Here is a 26,781-nt window from a genome sequence, read left to right on the forward strand (position 1 = left end):
TTCTTCTTTAACTCTTTCTAATTGCCTGATGTTTTAGAAGAGAAGGGGGATGAACAGATGTACCTGACAAAACTAACAAGTGTATGGGATTTGAGGCAACTTCTATGTAATAAAAACAGTATAAAGGGGAAAATAGGAATAACTAGGGCTGCATACGACAAAACACCTTTACAGCCGTCTACACTTCTATTTGTGTCACTCTACTCTAACTGGTCACTTGTGTCATTTGCAAATGACTTGGTTTTGCTATTTATAAAATTGCATTTGCTAGCTTTTTATTTTAGCCCTGCATAAATAGCATCAGGAGAATCCTTCAAACAATCTTAAATATTAGCAACTGTTTCTGTCCAAACGGAAGACTGACAATGATACAGACTGAAATAACAGACCACAGGGTGGTCCAGATCTAATTATGCAGATCGTCTGGATGACCTTGATTTATACGGGGATGATTCCAGTTCGGTGCAAATACGATTCTTCATGTCGTCAGTTCGCACACTTCTTGATGGTCCAGGATTTTTCGGGTGATTTTCTATGTAATAAACTTAAAATTAAGTTATAGCGTAATGAAAATTGCATAATTAGATCTAGACCACCCTATAATATCGTTCATGCTCAATTCTTTTCATTTCACAATCGGCTCATGATGTGCAGAGCATGAACGTGCAGAGATGGACCGACTTCTTCATGTTCACAGCAACACACTCCATGTCTTTGGGATGCATTCCTAAATATCCCAGGCCAGCTGGGAGACATCTGGTTTACGTCTGTCAGAACACTGATTTTATTTACCATTTTATTATTCCCATGGTAAAGTGTTAGTAGCTTATTTATAACTCTGTGTATTAGTAGTTTCACTCCTAATTAAATACAGTTGTGATTAAAAGTTTGTGAACCCTTTAGAATTTTCTATATTTCTGCATAAATATGACCTAAGACATCATCAGATTTTCACTCAAGTCCTAAAAGTAGATAAAGAGAAACCAGTTAAAAAAAAATGGTCATTTATTTATTGAGGAGAATTATCAAATATTACATATTTGTGAGTGGCAAAAGTATGTGAACCTTTTCCTTCAGTATCTGGTGTGACCCCCCTTTGCAGCAATAACTGCAACTAAACGTTTCCGGTAACTTTTGATCATTCCTGCACACCGGCTTGGAGGAATTTTAGCCCATTCCTCCATTTAGAACAGCTTCAACTCCGGGATGTTGTTCCTCACATTAACTGCTCGCTTCAGGTCCTTCCACAACATTTTGATTGGATTAAGGTCAGGACTTTGACTTGGCCATTCCAAAACATTAACTTTATTCTTCTTTAACCATTCTGTGGTAGAACGACTTGTGTGCTTAGGATCGTTGTCTTGCTGCATGACACACCTTCTCTTGAGATTCAGTTCATGGACAGATGTCCTGACATTTTCCTTTAGAATTCTCTAATATAATTCAGAATTCATTGTTCCATCAAGGAAGGCAAACCATCCTGGCCCAGATGCAGCAAAACAGGCCCAAGCCATGATACTACCACCACCATGTTTCACAGATGGGATAAGGTTCTTATGCTGGAATGCAGTGTTTTCCTTTCTCCAAACATAACGCTTTTCATTTAAATCAAAAAGTTCTATTTTGGTCTCATCCGTCCACAAAACATTCTTCCAATAGCCTTCTGGTTTGTCCATCTGATCTTTAGCAAACTGCAGACGAGCAGCAATGTTTTTTTTGGAGAGCAGTGGCTTTCTCCTTGCCCACCCTGCCATGCACACCATTGTTGTTCAGTGTTCTCCTGATGGTGAACATGAACATTAGCCAATGTGAGAGAGGCCTTCAGTTGTTAAGAAGTTACCCTGGGGTCCTTTGTGTCCTCGCCGACTATTACACGCCCTGCTCTTGGAGTGATCTTTGTTGTTAGACCACTCCTGGGGAGGGTAACAATGGTCTTGAATCTCCTCCATTTGTACACAATCTGTCTGACTGTGGATTGGTGGAGTCCAAACTCTTTAGAGATGGTTTTGTAACCTTTTCCAGCCTGATGAGCATCAACAACTCTTTTTCTGAGGTCCTCAGAAATCTCCTTTGTTTGTGCCATGATACACGTCCACAAACATGTGTTGTGAAGAGCAGACTTTGATAGATCCCTGTTCTTTAAATAACACAGGGTGCCCACTCACACCTGATTGTCACCCCATTGATTCGAATTTGACTCGAATTTCACCTTCAAACTAATGGCTAATCCTTGAGGTTCACATACTTTTGCCACTCACAAATATGTAATATTCGATCATTTTTCTTAATAAATGACCAAGTATAATATTTTTGTCTAATTTATTTAACTGGTTTCTCTTTATCTACTTTTAGGACTTGAGTGAAAATCTGATGATGTTTTAGGTCATATTTACACAGAAATATAGAAAATTCTAAAGGGTTTACAAACTTTCAAGCACAACTGTAAATATAGTGAAGTATCACAGTTAATTTTGCATGGCGCTGTTGCTACAGCTTCTTATCGCTGCCTTCACTGCTGATGTCTTGTCAGATCAAAGGAGGAACCTCTTCAGTGAGTCGTGTCAGACACTTACAAATCCACAAAGAATGTCTCCAAAACAAAAAAAAAAGAGTTATGAAATGGTCAATTCAGATCTTAAAACAATTCAGAAATGTGTTGGAGGGCCATTGAATGACTTTTTCTTGCCTTGGTTATTTTAAAAACATTCTAGCAGAGCAGTAATCAAACCTTCAGCTACTATGACTTTAGAGCAGTGACTGTCGTCAGTACTTGAAAATAAAATTTGGATTGCTACCCTAACACTCAAAACAAAATGTAAAATGAACGTCTGGGCAGTGCTTATTGGTTTATTAAACACTATATAACATTAGAATAAACACAATCGCTAACACAACAGAGTCTTTCGCATTTCTAAAACAAGTCAGTATTTTAGGTGACCTTCAGACTTCAACTCCAAGAAAGTCTCAGTTGTGTTAAGCGGAGTCTTTGGGGTTGGCACTTTGCTAAATAATAATATTTACGAGTAATTTTCCCAAAAGGCTCAGCGTTAAAACAATGAAAATCTGTTTATACTTCTCATCAGTCGTCACTGCAGTAATTGTGATAACTGAAGATCTCGACAGAGCTGCCACCACACTTCACAGAGAGCATCTGACAGGCACCAATGTACTTCAGCTACCTCTCCTCAGTAGTTGTCGCTCCAAGTTTAGAGGTCCTCAGTGTGCCACAGCCTCGTCTCTTGTTGTCTTTCTGCAACATTAAACCAGAGACGGCAATAATTTCTTAGCTCCAATATGCCCTACAAGTTAAGTTTCTTTTAGGACTTCTTCATATGGTCAGGCAAGTTCATTTATGCCAGATGCTGAGCAAACAAAAGAAGGATGAACTTTAAACACAAGTCATTAAATGCAGATAACATTATGGGGTCTTCCACTGCATTTCAAGTCTTGTGTGTCCAGTTTTTTTTTTTCTCTCCAATGTCTTTATGTTTTGAGCAGCACATTTTTAACACTCCATTTGGAGCTCTATTGTGTAGGGATCAACAGTCTTGATACAAAACTGTGATCTTATATCTGTGAAAATGTGTTGTTCTAGCCATCTTATTTGTATCTTAGGTTTCTGGAAAACACAAGAAATTCACTTTACTTTTAATTGTATCCCATTTTTATAAAGCATATTCAAGACCAAACAACTACTTACTGACTACCAACTAACTTTAAAAATAAAATTTCCTAAAGTGACCTAAGACTTTCACACAATACTGTATATAATTTACCTGTAAATTATTGATGATTTGAAATAACCTGCATTTTTGCAAAGTGAGTGTGAAGATCAGTGATATTTTTGGTGCCTAAGACAAGAAAATTAAAAAAAAAAAAAAAAAAAAAGACCTAAAGAATGTATTTTTTATTACTTGACACTGCCCATGAAGACATCTTTGTAATTTAGAAAGACGACAGGCATTTAGTCTAGTCGAGCCAAAACATCTACTGTAGAAACAAAAAACAACAAGTTAATGAGCTGTGATCAGACAGGAGCTGGTTTGATTCTTAAGTAACAGAATGCTTTCCAAGCTAATATATATATATATATATATATATATACATACATACATACATACATACATATATATATACACACACACACACACACTGTGAGTGGAAAAAAAACACACCAAAATGTTTTTCATCACATCTTCAACAATAGTCGGCTGATTTACTTAATGTTTCATACAAAGTGTATGTAATATGTTTTCCAACAACAGTTGTATTAATTACTCACATCAAACAAACAACATCGCTGCACTGGCTTATTGAACTCAAGTCTTCGTGTTTCGGTCTTCTGTACTGAAACCCATTTTTATCTGCAAATTTAGCAAGGGTCAAACTTGTTTACAAACTTTATCGTCTGCGTTTGCACGTATCCATGGCAACCAAATTTATAAATGAGTAAGATCTTATACTGCTTTGACCAGGCTTTGACACAAGTTTATAAAATGTTCCAAATTTTATCAAAATCGGCCGACTGTTGTTGAAGATGTGATGAAAAACATTTTGGTGTGTTTTTCCCACTCACAGTGTTATATATATATATATATATATATATATATATAAATATATAAATATATATAAAAGAAAGAGAGAGAGAGAGAGAGAGAGAGATAAATAAATAGATGTATATATAGATATACAGTAGGTAAGTTAACCTTATTTCATCATCATTACAAATATGGATTTATTCATTAATCTGTATATATATTTACATTATGAATATAGACATCCAATATTAAAAAGTTTGAAGTAAAAAAAAAAATGAGTCTTTAAATGATGAGTATGCAGAATTATTCTATGCTACATCCACTTGTATTTCAGGTTCCTAAAAAATGACGAGGTCTCCTTCATAAGGTTTTAATATTAAGCAGGCCAATTCCAACACCACAGTACTCTCGGCACTGCACACTGTAGCACACAAGTCTCTGTAGTTTAGCAATGCACTGCAGAGCTACAATGTACTCTCTAATGTGTTGTAATTGTCTTTGAAGCTTTTCAACTCAAGGAAATGTTTGGGTCTCTTGCTCTTTTGACTGGAAGGTAAGTAGGTTACTTGGATGGTGGACGGAGAGGACGTCTCAGGAGAGCTGGTCAGGTCTTTAGCTGCACACTGATGCTGTTCACGTTGGCTGTTCTCCCCAGTACATGCTTTTAGCCTTCAAAAATAAAACATTTTGAAACATTATTTTTCTTATATCGTATTGATTACGAAACTCTTTTTCAATCACTGGCATAAAAAGTGCATTTGGTTTTATTAAGCCACAAGGGTTCATTTTTCTTAGTCATTGAACAAAGGAGGAGACGCAGTGCCACCCTTTGGCTAAGTTGGAAATCCACATCATATTACTTTACTCAAAGAAACAGGCCATACTAATAAAGCCATGTAAAAATAACTATTACTTGCTTTAGATATTCAATTGATTAAGCCTTCCTACTGTGTTTTTGGAGGTATTTTTCCTTAGTTCTTTGCTCATTTTATTTATATTTCTAGCAGAAATAAAAGTTCCAGTCTTCTTGCATTTCATATGACCAAGTAACATTCTCAATCGACCTTTAAGGAGCTGGTAAACTATATCAAGTCAGATAAAAGGAAAACCATATCTTACAAAGATGGGCATCTTTTTTGTTTTTTTCCCCATGTCTTGACAAAAGACTTTAAAGCATTTTAAACAGTAATAAGTTAACTTTGCAGTCCTAAACACTTTAAATATGAACTGTAGTGCAAAGTGGTATATTACTTTCAGGAAACAAATGAAAGTTCGAATTATCATGTAAGAAATAATTATTAAATGTGAATCCATAAGGTAAATCATTAAAATAAAACACAATGTACAGTAAACTATAAAACTTACTGGTAAACTGAACTTAACAGCCACAGTACAAGTACCTAAGAATGACTGACGCCACTGATGATCAGTCACGTGACACTCTAGGCCAAAGTGGGCACTGAACATTCTGCTTGGCTTTCGATGCACAGATTTAACAGGGATGCAGACATTCAGCTGCACAAAACCCCCATTTCCATTCAAAACTAAGGGGCTGAACTCCAGCTTGTACCAGGACCTCCCTGGACTTTATCAGACAACAAAGGTGTAAATCAGAGTTGCACTGACTTCTCTTCAGATGCCACTCTGGAGTCCTCTTGAACCAGAAGGTGCAAAATGGACTAAAGCAAAGACACAGATTGATAATTCAAGGGGTAACAACTAAAATGGATAGAAGAATCCACCTATTGAAACACATGGATTTTGTAATTGGAAATGACTTTGATGCAATCAGGTGAAGATTCAACCTTCCCTTAAAACTCTCTGCACCATCCTGAAGTATCTGGGATACTCGCCGGACACTCACTGAACTCCCTGAGGATTCTCTCGAGGGACCCTCTCCGATATTCCCTCAGGGTTGGAGAAATATGCAAAATGACCTTCTGAAACCTAAAAGTCATGTGCCGCCCTGTCCATTAGGAGCTGAAAAGGTGAAACTCTTTCATTCCTTTGTGAGCCTGACAGCAGAGATCCAGTCAGCCAAGCTAAGCAATGAGCCCTGTCTGCTTTTGAGAAGCCATTACTTCAAGGGAATGTCAGCATTTACAACCTTATGCCAGTAAGGCTAACACCTTTTCCTTATGAAGTGGCAAGAGGCATCAGAAGGCAAGCAGCAGCACAGCACAGACAAAGATCATGTAAGAGAAAATGTACACTGCAATGTATGAAGAATCCTCCATCTGAACCCGTACCAACAACAAAGCAACACCTCCAAACAACACGACATCATCCACAAAGACTCGGTATCATAAAGCAGAACTCTAAATACAGTGAACAGCCAGCCTACGTTTGTCTGTTTAGCCTGCCTACGTCCAGTCTTATACGTCAACATATATGCTGTTATTTTTTTTATAAATTCTTGTGTTTATTAATGTATAGTATTATTCTATTACTTAAAATGATTGTGCATCAGTTACCTTGCTGTAAGTCTAAAGGTCAGAGGCCAGTCTCCTACAACAGAGAAAGGTAAGGTAAATAAAGCAGGGGCCTTGCCAGAGTATTGGCTTAATTACTAGTAATTACAGAAGGCAAAACTGGCAATTAACTAACAAAAGTAAAAAAATTCTTTTTAAAATCCCACATTATTATGGTGTCCTTGATTATTAATAAAACAAAAATCCTACAACACAATAAAATTTCCTTACAAAGAAACGGCAATTGAGGCAACAGGTTTAAATCTTTTTTCCTTTTTCCCTAATCCAACACTGAATTATGTAATTCACAAAGGCTTGATTTAAATAACATCACTCAAGATGTACATAATTCCAGGAACTAAGAATACAGATGTATTCGTACTCTATGCATATTGGCTAAAAAATATTCTTAAAATTCATAACAAATTTTATTTCAGCATTAAATGTAATTTGCCTTTGTGATATTGCATTAATTACAAAATTATGTTTTAGTATCACTTTTACCGTTTAACAAAATTATTCTTTTTTTTTGCACAATCATTCAGGCAAGTAACAATTTAAAATCTGCTATGAAACTCTTTAGGAGCTCTGAAAAGAAAAGCTGCAGCAAATTTGGAAAGGTAAATCAGTAACGGCTGTAACATACTTCCAAACCGAGTACAGTTAATAAATATCAAAAAGCAGAACTGTACTAGATTGGGACCCTTGTGGCAGCCTTAGAATTCCAGATATGTATATTTATGTATATGTACTGTATACACTTTCACTATATATAAGCATTTCAATTTCCATAATGTTGACACCTGAATTTTCCTAGCAATATTCAGCAAGTGCATGGCATATTATAGTAGATTTAAATCAATAAACACTATCATTAACTCCCAGACCGACAAATTGGATGGGATACGCTATTCTCACAGACCACATAAACACAATGATCTGGCTGAGAACTGAACCTTTGTAATCACAATGTTTACATATAATTTAAAATACTGAACATTACCAGTAAAAGAGGGGGGAAAAAAAAGTAGAAATGATAGTATTGGATAAAACTACCAGGTTTCATTTTTGCCTATTCTATTGTGAAATTGATACAAGAAATTATTTTGCAATCAAGCCGCTCACTAAAACAGGTTTCTAGAGGTTCATAAAGAATATCGCTTGCTAAATTGTTTGCCAACACAACACACCCCTTAAACTAGTAAGTCTTGGAAAAGGAGACCATATGAAAAATAAGGGGGTAGAAATATCCCTTTGAAATTGGACACAACTAAACACAATCCAGGCAGAAACACATACTCGGACAGAAACTAATTTAGTGAGGAAATGCAATTCAAACCCACAGCATTTAAGAAAACGTTCTGCAGCTCTGGGATCTCATTTAAATAACTTTTAATGGATTCACACATGAAAATATGTGTAAGCCAAAAAACATGAACATGCCTTACACCAAAGGTAAAATCTGAATTACAAAACCTGGCATACACACATTTGTACACAATTTACAACAGGATTTTGATTTATAAAGGTAAAAATAACCATATGTGAACAGGACTTGAACCCTGCATGGTTCCACCCTGAAGCAACCGTATAAGGAATATGTTAAAGAACTTCAGACATTTACAATCACGATGCTGCAGACCTTTATTGGCTGGTACAGCAGCCACCCACCTGAAGTATCCAGCCATTGCCAACTGCATTTGAGGAGTTCTATCGCACATTCTGCACTGCATTGCAGTGCCTCTCCTCTCCACTCTGGGCTTGACAAAAGGTGTTAAGGCACCAGAATCTGAGCTGGTAGCCACTATGATTTGCCACATGTAATGACAGGATTTCTGTTACAATAACTAGTATCAATCATTTATGGGTTTCAGGAGAGCTGGCAGGAGTTGAACTCTCGTAAAGATATTCCTGACCTATCAGCCAGATCCCTCTGGTAGGTGCCGGTTGTCAGAAAGCCAATTGTTGTTAAAACCAAGATATAAACAGGTGGACTATGATTCTGAGTAGTCTGTCTATTGTATGCCAGGGACAACACAGCATATAGGTCCAGAAGAACAGCCTTTGAAAGTCTAAATTGACTCAAAAGCCATCAACATGGGCAAAAGAATTTCGGCCTGTACCTAAAAGCTTGTTCCCTTCTTTGTACAGTTTACAGGCTGATAAATCTCCAGACAGCCGGCACTGAAAACAATGTGGAGCAGTCAGCGTGCTGTTGATCTTCCTGGTTATCTAATTAATGTAGGTCACATCTGACATTTTTTTGTTTATTAACTTTATAATTGATAAATCAACTGTACACATTCAAATTTTATTTGGATCACCTGAAAAATTAATCTGAAGTTTAAAACAAATAAATAAATAAAATAAAATAATGAGTATTGATTCACTTTCACCTGTAGCACGATTGTACATACCTAGATAGATAGATAGATAGATAGATAGATAGATAGATAGATAGATAGATAGATATTTAAAGAAGAGGCAAAAGGTGTCTCTGGGTTAGATGTGTCACATCACTCTGTATGTTCAAGTCTCTGGTCTTGTTTTAGTAACACTGAATGTACAACAATACAGCAAATTCAGCTGCTTTTGATTTTCAATAATACTAGGAAGCTATTGGTTGATGATTTTGTGCAAATTCAGGAGCAAAGGAAGTAAACCACACTTGTTTTTACTGTTCTTTGGATTCTAATCATTAAAAGTGACAACAGGTGGCCTATTTAGAGGCAGACAAATATTTGGTGCAAATATGCAACAATCAGGAAACTAAAATTGAGTCCAAACATATTACTAAATGCTTTTCAGGTTTAATATATTTGTCACGTCACCCCATAATACAGTAATGAAATATAAGCATGCATCTGGTTTGGCTCCATTTCTCTACTTTACAAAGGATGTCACTTCTCCAAAATGTTGCATATGGATAAGTCACAGTTGCTGTAAATATATGCAAGCTTCCACATCAAGCTCTTTTAATAATAATGATGTTTATGTGGAAAGATGCACAAGCACATTTCAGGCCTCTTTTTGGGCACATGCGTGTTTTCGAAATCTGACCCCTGGTATTTCAGATCTTTCCCGTTTTTAATAACTTTAATTTAAAGTGTATGCTGTTCAAAGCATCCTCTCATTATCCCCAGTGCGCTATTGCTGTCTGATGGGAATTGCAGTCTCGGTGTTAGCACTGCCACAAGGTTGTAAATGATGTGACAATATGGAAAAGCATTTTTTCCACCAAATACATATTAAAATTCCTCTTCCTGTATCTTCCACATTTACAGTCAGTCTAAAGGCCTTCTCTAAATAAACCGTATACATGTGACATTTGATGGACTATTTGGCTTTGGTTTGAATTCTAAAAATAGGATCAGAGGCTTCCAGTAAAGCGTCTTCTGTATACTACTGTACAGTGGGGTACATGCACACTGCAACTACCTTTAGATTTACACTCATATATGACAAAGTTGATTTTTTAGACAACTGTGGACAGCAAAATCCAAATGGATTCAGAAATTTGGTATATAGTACTAAACCCAATACAGAGATGGACAAATTTGATGGAACCCTTACAGCTCACTGAAAAAGTGCTGTACACCATCTGAAAATAGATTAAGTAAGAATTATCCTATGTATAAAAAAAAAAATTCCTATGTATAACTGAATGCTTTTCATATGGTATCAAGTAAAGCAAAGCAATTTTGAAAAGAGATAAAGCATTTCTTATTCTACAAAAATATTCTAAAATATCCTGGACACATTTGTTGGTACCCCTAGAAAATATCAGAAATAATTGGATTAGACCGATTTTTCAAGCTAGCGGTTTTCTTTAATAATTAGTATCACATATATTTACAATTGTGCAATTAATCATTCAGCCTATCTAAATGGAAGTAGCCAGCTCTTGTTGTCATCTGATGAGATCAGAAAGAAAATTAGACAAGCATGTAAAACAAAAACTGTAAGACCATTATCCCAAAGCAGTGTGATGCTCCTGTGACAACAAATGCAAATATTAGTAATAAGCTTAGGGTCCATGGGACTGCAGCCAACCTACAAAGGTTGCAAGAGAAATATCAACCCCAGAATCTCTTATCCAGCACAGGCTATTTGTGCTAGTGAAAAATCACTGCTAAAACTGTCCTAACCTCTTGCTGGAAATCTTTTTCTCTTTCTGTCTGGAAGTCTGCCCTTCCTAATCTGATCATTTTAGAGTGGTCAGCTGCAACGATCAATGGGTTATATTGATAAATTCATGGATTCAATACATCTGGTCCCAGCACTGATGCACCCGGTCCTGTGCACAACACTCCTTTTTAATATGGTTGATGCTGTGTTGTTCCCTCACTTGCTGGTCCTCATGGTCCCCTTATTATTTTGTTGTAGCTATCAATTTTGAATGTAGTAGGATTGGGTTAGGTTGTGTTATATGGTGGTGGTCACCAAGCATTAGGTTTTACCCTATTGTAATTCCAATCCGAATGACTCGTTTTCCCCATTAATGTGTTTACTTTATCTTTACTAAAAATTTGATCACTAAAAAAAAAAAACAAAACAAAAAAAAATCATGATGAATGACGGTACAGACTCTGCATGTCAATGGAAAAAATGCAAGGTAGCAGACTTAATTAGCATTTGGGGTGACTGTCAACAGCAGATAAAGCTCAATCAACATGTAAAAACACCACACTAAACAGATGCTACAAATTAGCTTTCCAGTTTCTTTTTCCTTGCCATCACAAGCTGATAAATCTCCAGACAGCCGGCACTGAAAACAATGTGGAGCAGTCAGCGTGCTGTTGATCTTCCCGGTTATCTAATTAATGTAGGTCACATCTGTCTGACATTTGTTTGTTTATTAACTTTATAATTGATAAATCAACTGTACACATTCAAATTTTATTTGGATCACCTGAAAAATTAATTTGAAGTTTAAAATAAATAAATAAATAAAATAATGAGTATTGATTCACTTTCACCTGTAGCACGATTGTATCCAGATAGTATCTATCTAGTATATTAGAGAAGAGGCAAAAGGTGTCTCTGGGTTTAGATGTGTCACATCACTCTGTATGTTTAAGTCTCTGGTCTTGTATTAGTAACACTGAATGTACAATACAGCAAATTCAGCTGCTTTCGATTTTCAATAATACTAGGAAGCTATTGGTTGATGATTTTGCGCAAATTCAGGAGCACATCCACCACTCCTTTTCCTTATTACTGCAGACCATCAATTCACATGTACAAGTGTAATTTATGTGAACAGTTCATTACAGCTGTTCAATTGCCCTACTTGTTCCATAGTTCTCTTATTTAAAGAGCATGCTGAGCACCACCCTCTCTTTCCCTTCCTAATAATCCTCTTTAAACAGAGCACATAGAGTACCTGATTCAGTGTTGGCTTGCTGCCACCATCTACTGACAGAAGAGTGTTTTGCAGCTATTAGGATGAGAAAAGAACATGGCTGCAGTGCCAAACCATGGTACTGAAAGGGAACCACTGTATAGTGTATATACACAGACATAGATAGATAGATATAATTTCTACAAAAGGAAAAAAAAAGAAATTGAACTGTATTTGTAAACAGAAGTAACTTTTTTTCTGGTGCTGGGCATTACCATACCAACCCACCCAATTTATTGATGGTCTCAACTGTTAAAGGATAATCGGTTCTCAATTTATGAGAATAAAGGTTTTGCTAAGATTCAATAGTATGGTTGTGATTTTCCACAAAGCAAACCAAACTGTAGACAACAGAGTAGTTCAAAAAAGTAAATGCTAGAAAGAATTATACAGAAGCAAAGTTTTGGGGAAGATACAAAACCATCTCAAAGACACTGAACATACCTTAAAGCAGGGGTTCCCACACTTTTTCGGCTCGCAGGCTACTTTTAAAATGACCAGGTCAAAATCATCTACCTACATTAAAAATGAGATATATATATATATAGATATATATAGCCTAAAGGATTATTAGGAACACCATACTAATACGCCTTCAGAACTGCCTTAATTCAACAAGGTGCTGAAAGCATTCTTTAGAAATGTTGGCCCAACAGGATAGCATCTTGCAGTTGATGGAGATTTGTGGGATGCACATCCAGGGCACGAAGCTCCCGTTCCACCACATCCCAAAGATGCTCTATTGGGTTGAGATCTGGTGACTGTGGGGGTCATTTTAGTACAGTGAACTCATTGTCATGTTCAAGAAACCAATTTGAAATGATTCGAGCTTTGTGACATGGTGCATTATCCTGCTGGAAGTAGCCATCAGAGGATGGGTACATGGTCATGAAGGGATGGACATGGTCAGAAACAATGCTCAGGTAGCCCGTGGCATTTAAACGATGTCCAATTGGCACTAAGGGGCCTAAAGTGTGCCAAGAAAACATCCCCCACACCGTTACACCACCACCACTAGCCTGCACACTGGTAACAAGACATGATGGATCCATGTTCTCATTCTGTTTACACCAAATTCTGACTCTACCATTTGAATGTCTCAACAGAAATCGAGACTCATCAGACCAGGCAACATTTTTCCAGTCTTCAACTGTCCAATTTTGGTGACCTCATGCAAATTGTAGCCTCTTTTTCCTATTTGTAGTGGAGATGAGTGGTACCCAGTGGGGTCTTCTGCTGTTGTAGCCCATCCGCCTCAAGGTTGTGCGTGTTGTGGCTTCACAAATGCTTTGCTGCATACCTCAGTTGTAACGAGTGGTTATTTCAGTCAAAGTTGCTCTTCTATCAGCTTGAATCAGTCGGCCCATTCTCCTCTGACCTCTAGCATCAACAAGGCATTTTCGCCCACAGGACTGCCGCATACTGGATGTTTTTCCCTTTTCACACCATTCTTTGTAAACCCTAGAAATGGTTGTGCGTGAAAATCCCAGTAACTGAGCAGATTGTGAAATACTTCAGGACGGCCCATCTGGCACCAACAACCATGCCACGCTCAGAATTGCTTAAATCACCTTTCTTTCCCATTCTGACATTCAGTTTGGAGTTCAGGAGATTGTCTTGACCAGGACCACACCCCTAAATGCATTGAAGCAACTGCCATGTGATTGGTTGATTAGATAATTGCATTAATGAGAAATTAAACAGGTGTTCCTAATAATCCTTTAGGTGAGTGTATATACACACCGAGTATCAGAGTGCTCCATACTTTTTACTTGAGTACATTTGTGAAGAAGAAACACTACTCTGACTTCGCTACATTGGGCAACACTCGAATCGTTAGTCTTTATCTAATGGAAAAAAAGTGACAATTTTCAATCTGCTCTGTGTAGCGAATGCTGTCAAGTTGCACACATGCCTTCCATTGCGTCTCCAGCTCTGACGCGAGGTTATGGATGTTCCCCAAATCAAGGCACTGCAGCTTTGAGGACAGATGTTGCATTTTTCGTTTGAAAGTGTTAACTGAGCTAATCATATTAACCATGGTTTTCTCTTTTCCTTGCAGCTGTAAATTAAGCTCATTTAACATGTTGGTCAGATCGGGAAAAAAAATGCCAAGTCTAGCAGCCATTGATCGTTATTAAGTTGCTTGTATTCTGCACGTTTAATGACAAAGAGAAACTCCTTTTACTCCGGCCAGGGGTCTTTAAATCTTAGCAGCAATTTCTCCCTAGCCATCTATCTCAACGAAGGCATCGTTTATCATCTCTCCATCTTGGAAGGACTTCTTATGCTTAATGATCGAGTGACTCACCCGAAACATTGCTTCGGTGTGTCTGGCTTTGCTTTTGAATTCAGCCAAGTGAAAAATGACAGCTGTCCGATTAACTGTGATTTTAGTTCCCTCTCCTTTCTCAGATTGCTTTTCGGAAGGAAGTCAGTTTTGTAGTTTTTATGAACAGTTCAAAAGTTCCTTTCCACATTTTTCTTCTTTGGAATAGCAATGATTAATTGACAGATCAGACAAACGCACTTCGATTGTGACATTGTGAAAGAAAAAAAAAAATGCTCTTCCAATTCCACATCCAGCCCATAAACAATTTTTTTTTTTAATCCCTTCTTTAGTCGATATAAATTGGAAGGCTAACTAGGTCACTTAGATACCCAGAGTTTTGCAGTAGCTTGCGTGCTTGATCGTGCCTGCGGGATGACCAGCGTGTTAGAAGAAAGGAGATCTCAGACTGGCTGCCCTGTATGTCAATCAAGTGGCAAATGCCATAGGGAGGATATATGATAGACTAACATTTTAAAAAAAAAATTTTTTTTGAATGCAACGCGATCTACCTGCACTACCTTTGCGATCTAATGGTCGATCGCGATCGGCGCATTGGGCACCCCTGCCATATGTCATATTTGGCAATTTTTCCAGTGATTTTCAGTTATAGTCTTCATTTACATAAATCTTAACATGTGGGAGGTGCACTCCTGTGAAGGGCAGTCCCATTGTCTAAAATAACCTAGCAACTCACTTCAACTAGTCCACAACTCTCCCCAATGACAGTCGCAGGGGTGGGCTCTGTGAGTATAAGAGTCAACAAATAATGATCATCTGAAAGCACAATGCACATAATGCATGTGAGTGTTTTGCAACTCACAAACAGAAAGTAAACGTGTAATTTTTTTTGTTCATACTATGACAGAATTGAAAAAAATAAAAAGGGGTAGATCTTGCAGCTGAATTCTCCAAACCCATTAACTGTCTGTAGAACAGCGACTTTGTCAGGCATATGTTACTGGATGTGTCAAAAATGAGTGAACATGACTTTACTGGAAGGTAGGCACACATTCACTAAACTTTACAGTCTTAGCTATTTTCAGATGTAAATTGACCTGGTCTAGCTACAATTAAGTCCATACATATTTGGACAGAGACAACTTTTTCTAATTTTGGTTCTGTACATTGCCACAATGAATGTTAAATGAAACAACTCAGATGCAGTTGAAGTGCCAGACTGTCAGCTTTAATTCTGTGGGGTGAACAAAACGATTGCATAAAAATGTGAGGGAACTAAACCATTTTTTAACACAATCCCTTCATTTCAGGGGCTCAAAAGTAATTGGACAACTGACTCAAAGGCTATTTCATGGGCAGGTGTGGGCAAGTCTGTCATTATGTAATTATCAATTAAGCAGATAAAAGGCCTTAAGATGATTTGAGGTGTGGTGCTTGCATGTGGAAGATTTTGCTGTGAACAGACAACATGCGGTCAAAGGAGCTCTCCATGCAGGTTAAAGAAGCCATCCTTAAGCTGCGAAAACAGAAAAAAACCCATCTGAGAAACTGCTACAATATTATGAGTGGCAAAATCTACAGTTTGGTACATCCTGAGAAAGAAAGCAAGCACTGGTGAACTTAGCAACGCAAAAAGACCTGGACGTCCATGGAAGACAACAGTGGTGGATAATTGCAGAATCATTTTCATAGTGAAGAGAAACCCCTTCACAACAGCCAACCAAGTGAACAACACTTTTCAGGGGTAGGCATATCAATATCCAAGTCTACCATAAAGACTGCATGAAAGTAAATACAGAGGGTGCACTGCAAGGTGCAAGCCACTCATAAGCCTCAAGAATAGAAAGGCTAGATTGGACTTTGCTAAAGAACATCTAAAAAAGCCAGCACATTTCTGGAAAATCATTCTTTGGACAGATGAAACCAAGATCAACTTCTACCAGAATGATGGTAAGAAAAAAGTATGGAGAAGGTGTGGAACATCTCATTATCCAAAGCATACCACATCATCTGTAAAACACGGTGGAGGCAGTGTGATGGCTTGGGCGTGCATGGCTGCCAGTGGCACTGGGACACTAGTGTTTATTGATGATGTGACACGGGACAGAAGCAGCCGAATGAATTCTGAGGTGTTCAGAGACATACTGTCTGCTCAATTCTAGCTAAATGCAGTCAAATTGATTGTCCATCTGTATCATGAAATGACGCCCAATGACCCAAAACATACAGCCAAAGCAACCCAGGAGTTTATTAAAGCAAAGAAGTGGAAAAGTCTTGAATGGCCAAATCAGTCACCTGATCTTAACCCAACTGAGCATGCATTTCACTTGCTGAAGACTAAACTTTAGACAGAAAGGCCCACAAACAAACAGCAACTGAAAGCCGCTGCAGTAAAGGCGTGGCAGAGCATTAAAAAGGAGGAAACCCAGCATCTGGTGATGTCCATGAGTTTAAGACTTCAGGCTGTCATTGCCAACAAAGGGTTTTCAACCAAGTATTAGAAATGAACATTTCCAGTTATTGAATTTGTCCAATTACTTTTGATCCCTTGAAATAAAGGGATTGTGTTAAAAAAATGCTTTAGTTCCCTCACATTTTTATGCAATCTTTTTGTTCAACCCACTGAATTAAAGCTTAAAGTCTGCACTTCAACTGCATCCGAGTTGTTTTATTTAAAATTCATTATGGCAATGTACAGAACCAAAATTAGAAAAAAGTTGTCTCTGTCCAAATATTTATGGACCTAACTGTGTAAGATCAGCAACTTCAGCTTAACTACCCAACAAGTACAATGTTGTGTAATGTGACATTGGCTTTACCCAACAAATAAGAATATTACTTTTCAGAGAGGCTACTGTGACACCAAGAGTCATTTGAGTTGCAGAAGTCGGTGACTACAATAGGAGACGATGTTAAAAGACTTTATGAAAGAACAGCAAGGAAAATGCCCTGCATGAAATGGAAATATGCCTTCAAAGAATTTGAAAAACACTAGTTGGAAGTTACTGCAAAGATGTGGCATAAAATCCTGTGGTATGATTAGACTAACCTGGGATGATGTGGCATGAACACTAACCAGCATGTATGGTGTAAATCCAATACTACACATCAGTCAAGTGGCACCACCTCCACTGTAAAATGTAGTGGTGGAAGCATCACATAATGAAGATGCTTTTAAGCAGCAGCAACTAGCAACCTGTTCAAGACTGATGGGAAAGATGCATATTGAACAACACAGACAGATCTTAGAGGATAATATGCTCCACTCTACTGGAAAGCTTAAACAGAGGAGAAGATTTGTCATGCAGTGAGACAATGAACCAAATGAAGAGAATTAAAATGAAGAAAATTGGTTAACCAAGTAATGAAAGAGATTAAATGGTTTATAATTTTGTTCCTTAGTGGCTAGCACTTTGAAATAGTGTTGGACTTAGAAATTAAAATTCCCTGTCATTTATGTGTGAAAAAAAGCTGATGGCTGAATACCTTTTCAAGACATTATGTGTTGTATTATAAACACGTCCACCAGAAATTGGATCACAATCTAAAACTAAGATAAATAAAGTAAAACTTAACTATTACAAGTTTGAAGGAACTCTGCAAAAAAACCCTTGGTACAATCTTTAAACATTACTACAGAGTTATTTCTTAAGGTTTTTTATTGTTTTGAGCTAGTTAGGGTTATGCATTTAATAACAGTGGCTTTTGCTACATAAAAAGATAAATGATGTCTTCAAATGTTTTGATACTTTTTTCCCTAAAATTGTAACACAGAAATTTTATTTTAAAACTACTAGAATAAGATTTTTAAAATATTACTGCCACTATATTTTAAATGTCAACAATTCATGAGACAAGAGATATAAGGTAAACCCCAAATTAAAAATGTGAAGAATAAAACTTATGTATACTGAATATGTTCTTCAGTTTTACCATGCTACAAATAAGCATTACACTATTAGCAATTTACTTAAATTTTCATAACTTTTAAAACACTTATCAATGTATTCTGACCATTACAACTCTACAAAACTAAAATGACTAAACGGTGACAGTAAAAAAACAAAAATACAAATAAGCTTCTGAGATTAAGATCTTGGTATACGAGGTTGTTAAACACAGACACAGTCCTTATTCATCACCACATTTATAGGCTCACAGAACTGTCAGTCTACTGCAGCAGAGTCAGTGATCCATAAGCACCAGGTGACAGCTATAAAAAGATTCACAAGAAGCTGCAACTCACTTGTCAGAGCCAGTTATTCTTAACAAAAAAAGTATACAATTATATTCAGGACTGAACACCTGTCTTATGCACAAGGCACAGAGAATATACTTAACCAATCTCTGAACATGGACTGTCTTTGGAAATTTTGTGCAATTTGAAAAGAAAAAATAAATACAAATTGAAAACACATGCTAGCAGACTACCATATGGCTTACTTGTATTTAAGGCAAAGAAAACTCAAGGGTTCAAGTTTCACGGATTTACTTACACAGCTGCAAGCTCAGTTAAGGCTTCTTGGTACTTCAAGTACTCTGCTTCTCCAAATACCTTAAGATAAGAAGACAATACTAAGCCATGCAGCAGCTTACATATGTTATATATTACACCAAAAAATATTATTAATAGAGGTAAAATGTGAACATGACCAATATAAATCTCTCTCTGAATTAACATACTTAGATGGAACTTATAAGACCCTGAAATGACTCACTTTTCTAAGAAAGAAAAAAAACGTACTTGACTGTTTTTCTGACCACAACCGAAGGATACAGGCTAATTTTGTTCAAATTCTGAGTACTGTACTGTAAACCAAAAATAAATATAAAGAAAAGAAAAAAAAAAGAAATGGCATCTCTTACCCCAGTACCATGACGAGCCAAATCATAACCTTCTAGTAAAGTGTCTATTAGGTTCTTCCTAAGTCCCTTAAAAGGTGAATTAGATGTACTCAGTTCCAAAAGAAACGTTTTGAAATTTTTGCCAGTTAAAGACTTGGGATTTTTCCCAATATCATGAAAGGGAATATCTGAAAGAAACAAAAACAGCATGGTTTTGCAGAATGACAAAAAATTAACCAATAAATAAATGACAATATAAAACAGTTTGAAAATGAACATTTTTATGACTACTCTATATTTTAAAGGAAAGAAAGAGAGTCAAAAAAAGATAAAACTGATAAACATAAATAAATATAGTGGTTACTTCAGGACTAGTCAGCAAATACTCCCACAGAGGCAATTAGTTTGGTGCAAGTCTTTAATTAATGAATACTGAAACTAGCAGTATAATAGCTGACATTATAATACCTAAAATGTTAAGAGGAAAATTCACCTTTTTTGTACAAAAGTGAAGGCAAAACAGTAACCCGTGTGGCAGTAAATGTCAATTTTGAAAAAATGACACAATAAATTAAACATACTGTATATTGCCTGCAACTTTCATCTCAGCTAGACAGATGAGAAACAAAACAGAAAGATGTCATTTGAAAGGTTTAAAGAACTGCAGGTACAAGCAGAAGTTAATATAACTAGTTAGAGGCTCATTAGTTAAAAGTGCAGCCATAAAAGAAAGCACTTCTGCAAATGTACAGCAATGATAAAACAAGCTGCTTTTCTTCTACATTCATGTTAAAGTGATTTACAGCATGATTTAAAAAAAAAATCTAATGTACAAAAACTATTTGGACATGAGCATCAGTAGGCGTTGCACCCTTTCAGTAATTATCACTCTGATACTGATCTTTCTGATCATAAAATAGGTCATTATGACAGCACTTGACGAGAAGAATTTATAATTAATTGCAGAATTATGATATTTGAGGGTTACTCTTTCTCTTGCACGATTTGGCTCAAAAATCAATCAGCACATCATCATTTCATAACAGGCTAAGTTTCGAGTTTGGCATTTTCCATCCAGTCATTTTAGCTATAGACCGTCCTCAAGAAATTAACACACACACACCCCATTGAAATATTGATGTTTTCGATATTAGGAGACCCTAAAACTCTGATGTCCATCAAAAACCTGAGACTGAAATTTTTGAAGAACTCTAATGCTTTCGCTCATCCCCCACAGACGATAGGTTAATGTGGAGGAGGCCACAAAGCAAAAAATTAGCTGCAGCTAATTCTGCATTGACAAGTGACTTGTGTTTCTGTATGCTTACATTATAAAACTTTCCAGTTTAGACAGGCAAAATGGAAAAAAAAAATATACAACCGCTGTAATATTTGATATTTTGAATTGGGAGAAGAGTAGTGTACTGGGTAACATTGCTCATTTACAACTACAGGGATTTAATCCCAGTCCAGTCAATGCTTGCATACTCCCAAGAGCCTCCATGGGTTCTATCTGGTTTACTCCCTTATCTTGAAGATGTTTAGGACTGGTTAAATGGAGACTGTAAACTGGCTGGGCATGACCAGTGATGGATTAGCAATCATTTTATTGGTTGTTCAGAAAATGAGTGGAAAGATATGATTGTTGCGTTTTTTTTTTTCTTCTTCACTGAGCCACTCAAAGGGTGTCGAGGTGCCCCTCCGTTAGAGAAAGCGATTATAGTTAAAGAGTTGGTATACAGAAGAGTACGCGGGGCCTGGGAGGAAGATGGTTTGGTCCGTAGTTATTATAGACAGCAAATCAGTTACTTGAGTATTTCACTACAACTGTCTATTTTAAATACCAATGAATAATAAAAACATAGCAAAAAGTAAAAAAGTAGTAGTAAAAAAATAAAACATAAAAAAGTAAATAAAAAATTTTATTACATTAATGTCTCATCAAAAACAATATTATGAATTACTTTATCCTCCAATTTACATTTTATAAAGTTTTGTAAAATTTTATAAATATCCCACATATGGTTTGGGATATTCTTCTCTTTCACATTTATTTGACAATTCTTTGTCCTTGATTTTTATTACAGGCAGCTCTTTTTCGTTAATTTTCTTTTTTACAACATTCATTATCAGTACTTACTGCTGTTTTTCTATCGTGATCTAAAATTTGATGTTCCTGAATAGATAATTTGCTTTTCTGCCTTGGCATTATAACCGACTGCATTGATGGGCAAGTTAACAGCACTGGAGTGTCACAGGGTGGTACGGAGAGAGGATGTGCGCAGGAGGAGTAATTGGGCGAGCAGTATGGAGGGGAGTGGTCAAAACAGAAAACTTTTTTAATATAACAGATTTAAATTTACAATTTTACTTGTTCACTTGAACCAATGAGCATGTATTAAATAATGCATTACCATATTCCACTGTAAAATTCTGTTTTGTAGTGTTTTTCAACATTTTTTGTGTTGCGACCCACTTTTTCCCATGCAAGTGTCTTCGCGACTCACCCTGTCTCCTTTGGTTGATTGTCACAACAGTGTGGAGAGTACCCCTTGGTGAATCAAATGTGATTATCAAAGCTACAGGTGGATAAGTCTCGATCATTTGAGCAGTGACTCGGCATAACCACCATTATATATAAAAGCAACTTGTGACCCACCAGCAGCAGCCTGGTCATGACCAACTAGTTGAGAAACACGCATATAAAACACTATGAATGCTGCTTTGCTTATAATGCATAGAATAACTTATTTGCACTTGCCTGTTTGTGTCTTAGTAAAGTAACAATTTAAATCTATTGGTAAATACCAGACAAAATGTGCACAGTTATACATAAAAGGCTTTACCTGGAAAAAAATGTTTCAAAGCAGGCACTGTATGCACCTCAGACCACATAATCACAACAATATCTCTCACTCATGACAGAGTAGGGTCCATAGTTAGTATGCCCTGACAGCTCAATTTGGGGTATTGTTAATTACCAGTAAGTACTTTTTTACTTATGCAAGGTTAATTCCAAATTTGTATAGTGGGAAGAACAGTGTATATATAATCAGAAAGATTAACCAACCTGATGTTCTAATGGCATCCAAAGCTCTCATTCTATAAAGGTAATTATAGCAGCCTGAAAAGTAAAAAATAAGAACATTTTAAAATGGCAAAAAATGAAAATAACATTTCACTCAAATTTGAAAAAGCTGATGCTACTTTGACATAATTAGTCTAGATTCTCTTTATATTAGGAAAAGTTCGGGTAAAGTTCATGAATAATTTTGTAACTCTGGTTTTAAAAAAATATTTTTTAATGAATGTGAATGATGGAATATAAACTTGTTATTTTACTATTTTTATGTCTAAGTTGTCTGAGCCTGTCTTTAGTCTATTCCTGTACTACTCTCTTTGCTGAAGCCAATACCTAAAAATGGGAACATTTAAATAATTTTTAAAACTAAAACCATATTGTTGTTGTTATTAATGCTGTGCCTGAAATGAAGGTTCGTATGTGCAGAAAAAGGAGTACTGAGCATGACCAACCATTAAGGGAAAGATGTCCTATGCACATTGATCTCCTTTAGCGACCAATTTTTTCCCTTAAGTTTAAAGGCATGCAGTTAGGTAAACTGAAATACTAAACTATCACCTGATATTGTGGCACTTAACCAAGAAACATGTTGAATCAGGCATGCGTCCACAAAACCACCCTTAATCATAAACAATAAGTTTGCATTTGTCACATACATATTTTCTCTCTTTGAGAGCTATTACCCTGCTATACAGAAACATCCTACCACTTTGCAATTCAAGTGTGTTGTATGTCTGACCACATGCCTTATTATAAAGCAATAACTGGCTTAAAAACCACAATACAGCAATTCCCCATGGGAAATAAGGAGAAAAAAAGTAGATAAAAATTGTTAAAAAAAAAATCTAAAATGCTTTCCTAACAAATTTAAAGAAGCTGAGAGAATAATCATGCTGGCGCTGTTTTATTTTTCAGAACACTAGCATAGACTTTTTATATGTGAAAAGGCATCAAAAACAGAATATTTATATACAGAATATAGTTTTTAATCCCTAAAGGTAAAAATGACTTGAAATAGAACAGTTAAGTTTCAATTAACATGAGCAGGCTACTGCTGCATCTGTGTGTGTGGGCATTAACCAAAGATGCAGGGGAAAACAAAAATAAAAAAACAAAAACATATTATAGTTAAATACAAATAGCACATAACACACCCACATTTTTCATTTTAACTGAATTTCAATCAAATATTTATCTAGCAACTTACATTTTTAAGTAAACTAGCTTTGACACATATTAATACAGAGCAGCTGTCAATAACAGTGAGGAATAGTACTGCCTTAGTATACACCATGCTGCCTTTTTCATACATTTTGTGTTTTTGGGCACATTTGTGACTGAATGTAACCTACAACATGTGCAGCCACACAATAAGATTTGTTGCTGATAAGCAGCAAGACTGAAGATCACTGTATAGCCTAGTAATAGAAACAAACCACTTGTGTTTCTTAGCACATCCCAGCCACATCATCTCAGGAAGTATAGCAACTAGATGGGGACGCAACACTACGATCATTCCTTCAATAAAGACAGCAAGTCTCGATTGAGGGGTTAATAGTCAGATAGTGGTGGATTTTTATGCCATCGTGCTTTTTCTCTATGACTTACTGTATCATTATCAAAAACTAGAGGATGCTCAAATATAACATCAATATACTGTAAATACCTTTGGGTCATTTTTGTTGAAATTGTCTTTTGTTCCGATTTCTCCATTAATTAACATTCTCAATGCAAGTTCCAATATGCATACAAAACTGGATTACAAGCATCTGCATGAATGGAAGTTGTTTGGAAACCAAGGTCCATCTACGTATGGGTACTACAGATGAATACAATTTGTTAATATTCACAAGCACATTAAATGAGAATCATACAGTGCATCCGGAAAGTATTCACAGCGCATCACTTTTTCCACATTTTGTTATGTTACAGCCTTATTCCCAAATGGATTAAATTCATTTTTTTTCCTCAGAATTCTACACACAACACCCCATAATGACAATGTGAAAAAAGTTTATTTGAGGCTTTTGCAAATGTATTTATAAAAAAAACACTGAAAAATCACATGTACATAAGTATTCACAGCCTTTGCTCAATACTTTGTCAATGCACCTTTGGCAGCAATTACAGCCTGAAGTCTTTTTGAATATGATGCCACAAGCTTGGCACACCTATCCTTGGCCAGTTTCACCCATTCCTCTTTGCAGCAGCTCTCAAGCTCCATCAGGTTGGATGGGAAGCGTCGGTGCACAGCCATTTTGAACATCTCTGGAGAGATCTTCAATCGGATTCAAGTCTGGGTTCTGGCTGGGCCACTCAAGGACATTCACAGTGTTGTCCTGAAGCCACTCCTTTAATATCTTGGCTGTGTGCTTAGAGTCGTTGTCCTGCTGAAAGATGAACGGTCGCCCCAGTCTGAGGTCAACAGCTCTCTGGAGCAGGCTTTCATCTGGGATGTCTCTGTACACTGTTGCAGTCATCTTTCCCTTTATCCTGACTAGTCACCCTGTTCCTGCCGCTGAAAATCATCCCCACAGCATGATGCTGCCATCACCATGCTTCACTGTAGGGATGGTATTGCCCTGGCGATAAACGATGCCTGGTTTCCTCCAAACGTGACGCCTGGCATTCACACCAAATTTTGTTTCTCATGGTCCGAGAGTCCTTCAGGTGCCTTTTGGCAAACTCTACTAAGAAGTGGCTTCTGTCTGGCCACTCTACCATAAAGGCCTGATTGGTGGATTGCTGCAGAGATGGTTGTCCTTCTGGAAGGTTCTCCTCTCTCCACAGAGGACCTCTGGAGCTCTGACACAGTGACCATCGGGTTCTTGGTCACCTCCCTGACGAAGGCCCTTCTCCCCCGATCGTTCAGTTTAGATGTCTGGCCAGCTCTAGGAAGAGTCCTGGTGGTTTAAAACTTCTTCCACTTACGGATGATGGAGGCCACTGTGCTCATTGAGACCTTCAAAGCAGAAGAAATTTTCCTGTAACCTTCCCCAGATTTGTGCCTCGAGACAATCCTGTCTCGGAGGTCTACAGACAATTCCTTTGACTTCATGCTTGGTTTGTGCTCTGACATGAACTGTCAACTGTGGGACCTTATATAGACAGGTGTGTTCCTTTCCAAATCATGTCCAATCAACTGAATTTACCACAGGTGGACTGCAATTAAGCTGCAGAAACATCTCAAGGATGATCAGGGGAAACAGGATGCACCTGAGCTCAATTTTGGGCTTCATGGCAAAGGCTGTGAATGAATACTTATGTACATGTGCTTTCTCAATTTTTTTATTTTTAATAAATTTGCAAAAATCTCAAGTAAACTTTTTTCACGTTGTCATTATGGGGTGTTGTGTGTAGAATTCTGAGGAAAAAAATGAATTTAATCCATTCTGGAATAAGGCTGTAACATAACAAAATGTGGAAAAAGTGATGCGCTGTGAATATTTTCCGGATGCACTGTAAATCCATATATCCTTCCTCAAATTTCAACTGTCATTGATGTTAAAGCTAAAGCAATATGATGTCATGTGAGATCAAGACCACGAACCCAACACTATTCTGTGGTTGTGTAAGTTTCCACACCTTTAATAATTCAGCCTGTCTGAACAGGTCTTTATCAAATTAGAACACCTACATTTTACAATTTTATCTTACTCTGTGGGATATCAAGATCTATCAACTGGAAAGATGAACTCTTCTGCACAGAACACTTTTGGAACCGAGGCCAAAAACGTTTACCCTGGTCTTATCAAACGATAAAACATTCCCCCATATTGAGTAGGGAGAATAAATTAAAATGATATGGGTTGTAGTCTTCCCTTAAAAAAAAAACAAACACGTTTTGTGACATTTGCCTGCAGTATGATTATACACTTTGGTATTTATGTGATATTTATAGGTACTCGATAATCTAAATGATACTTCATTACATTTTAATGTTAATCACTGAGTAATGTCATGTTAGGTGGAGGGGTGTTCTCTAAAATTACCCTTCCTCACCAGACTGGCTTCAAGTTCTGTACAGCTACTCAAAGTGTTCACTTGCTTCTCCACATCAATAGTGCATCTAATTCAAGTTCCTCTCAATCTGTTTCTTTGTCCTTATGTGCAGAAAATGTGTTTGATTGCCAAAATTGGGCCACGTTTTG

At 36.8% G+C, this 26,781-nt stretch overlaps 1 protein-coding gene across 2 annotated transcripts in view; it reads right to left on the reverse strand.

Annotated features, from left to right (window-relative positions):
• Window positions 1-4,710: 4,710 nt before the first annotated feature.
• Window positions 4,711-26,781, reverse strand: part of c1h1orf43 (chromosome 1 C1orf43 homolog) — a 39,970-nt gene continuing 17,899 nt past the window's right edge. Inside the window, exons 4-8 of one of the 2 annotated variants that reach the window (XM_039751882.1) lie at window positions 22,619-22,672; window positions 19,570-19,736; window positions 19,200-19,258; window positions 7,013-7,046; window positions 5,118-5,207 (exon numbers count right to left, since the gene is read on the reverse strand). In XM_039751882.1, the coding sequence (XP_039607816.1) occupies window positions 7,025-7,046; window positions 19,200-19,258; window positions 19,570-19,736; window positions 22,619-22,672 (302 nt within the window). In that variant the 3' untranslated portion in view covers window positions 5,118-5,207; window positions 7,013-7,024. Of the gene's footprint in view, window positions 5,208-7,012; window positions 7,047-19,199; window positions 19,259-19,569; window positions 19,737-22,618; window positions 22,673-26,781 lie in introns of both variants that reach the window. The other variant, XM_039751875.1, reaches the window with a different exon arrangement.

Source organism: Polypterus senegalus, chromosome 1 (genome assembly GCF_016835505.1).
Source record: "Polypterus senegalus isolate Bchr_013 chromosome 1, ASM1683550v1, whole genome shotgun sequence".
NCBI lineage: Eukaryota > Metazoa > Chordata > Cladistia > Polypteriformes > Polypteridae > Polypterus > Polypterus senegalus.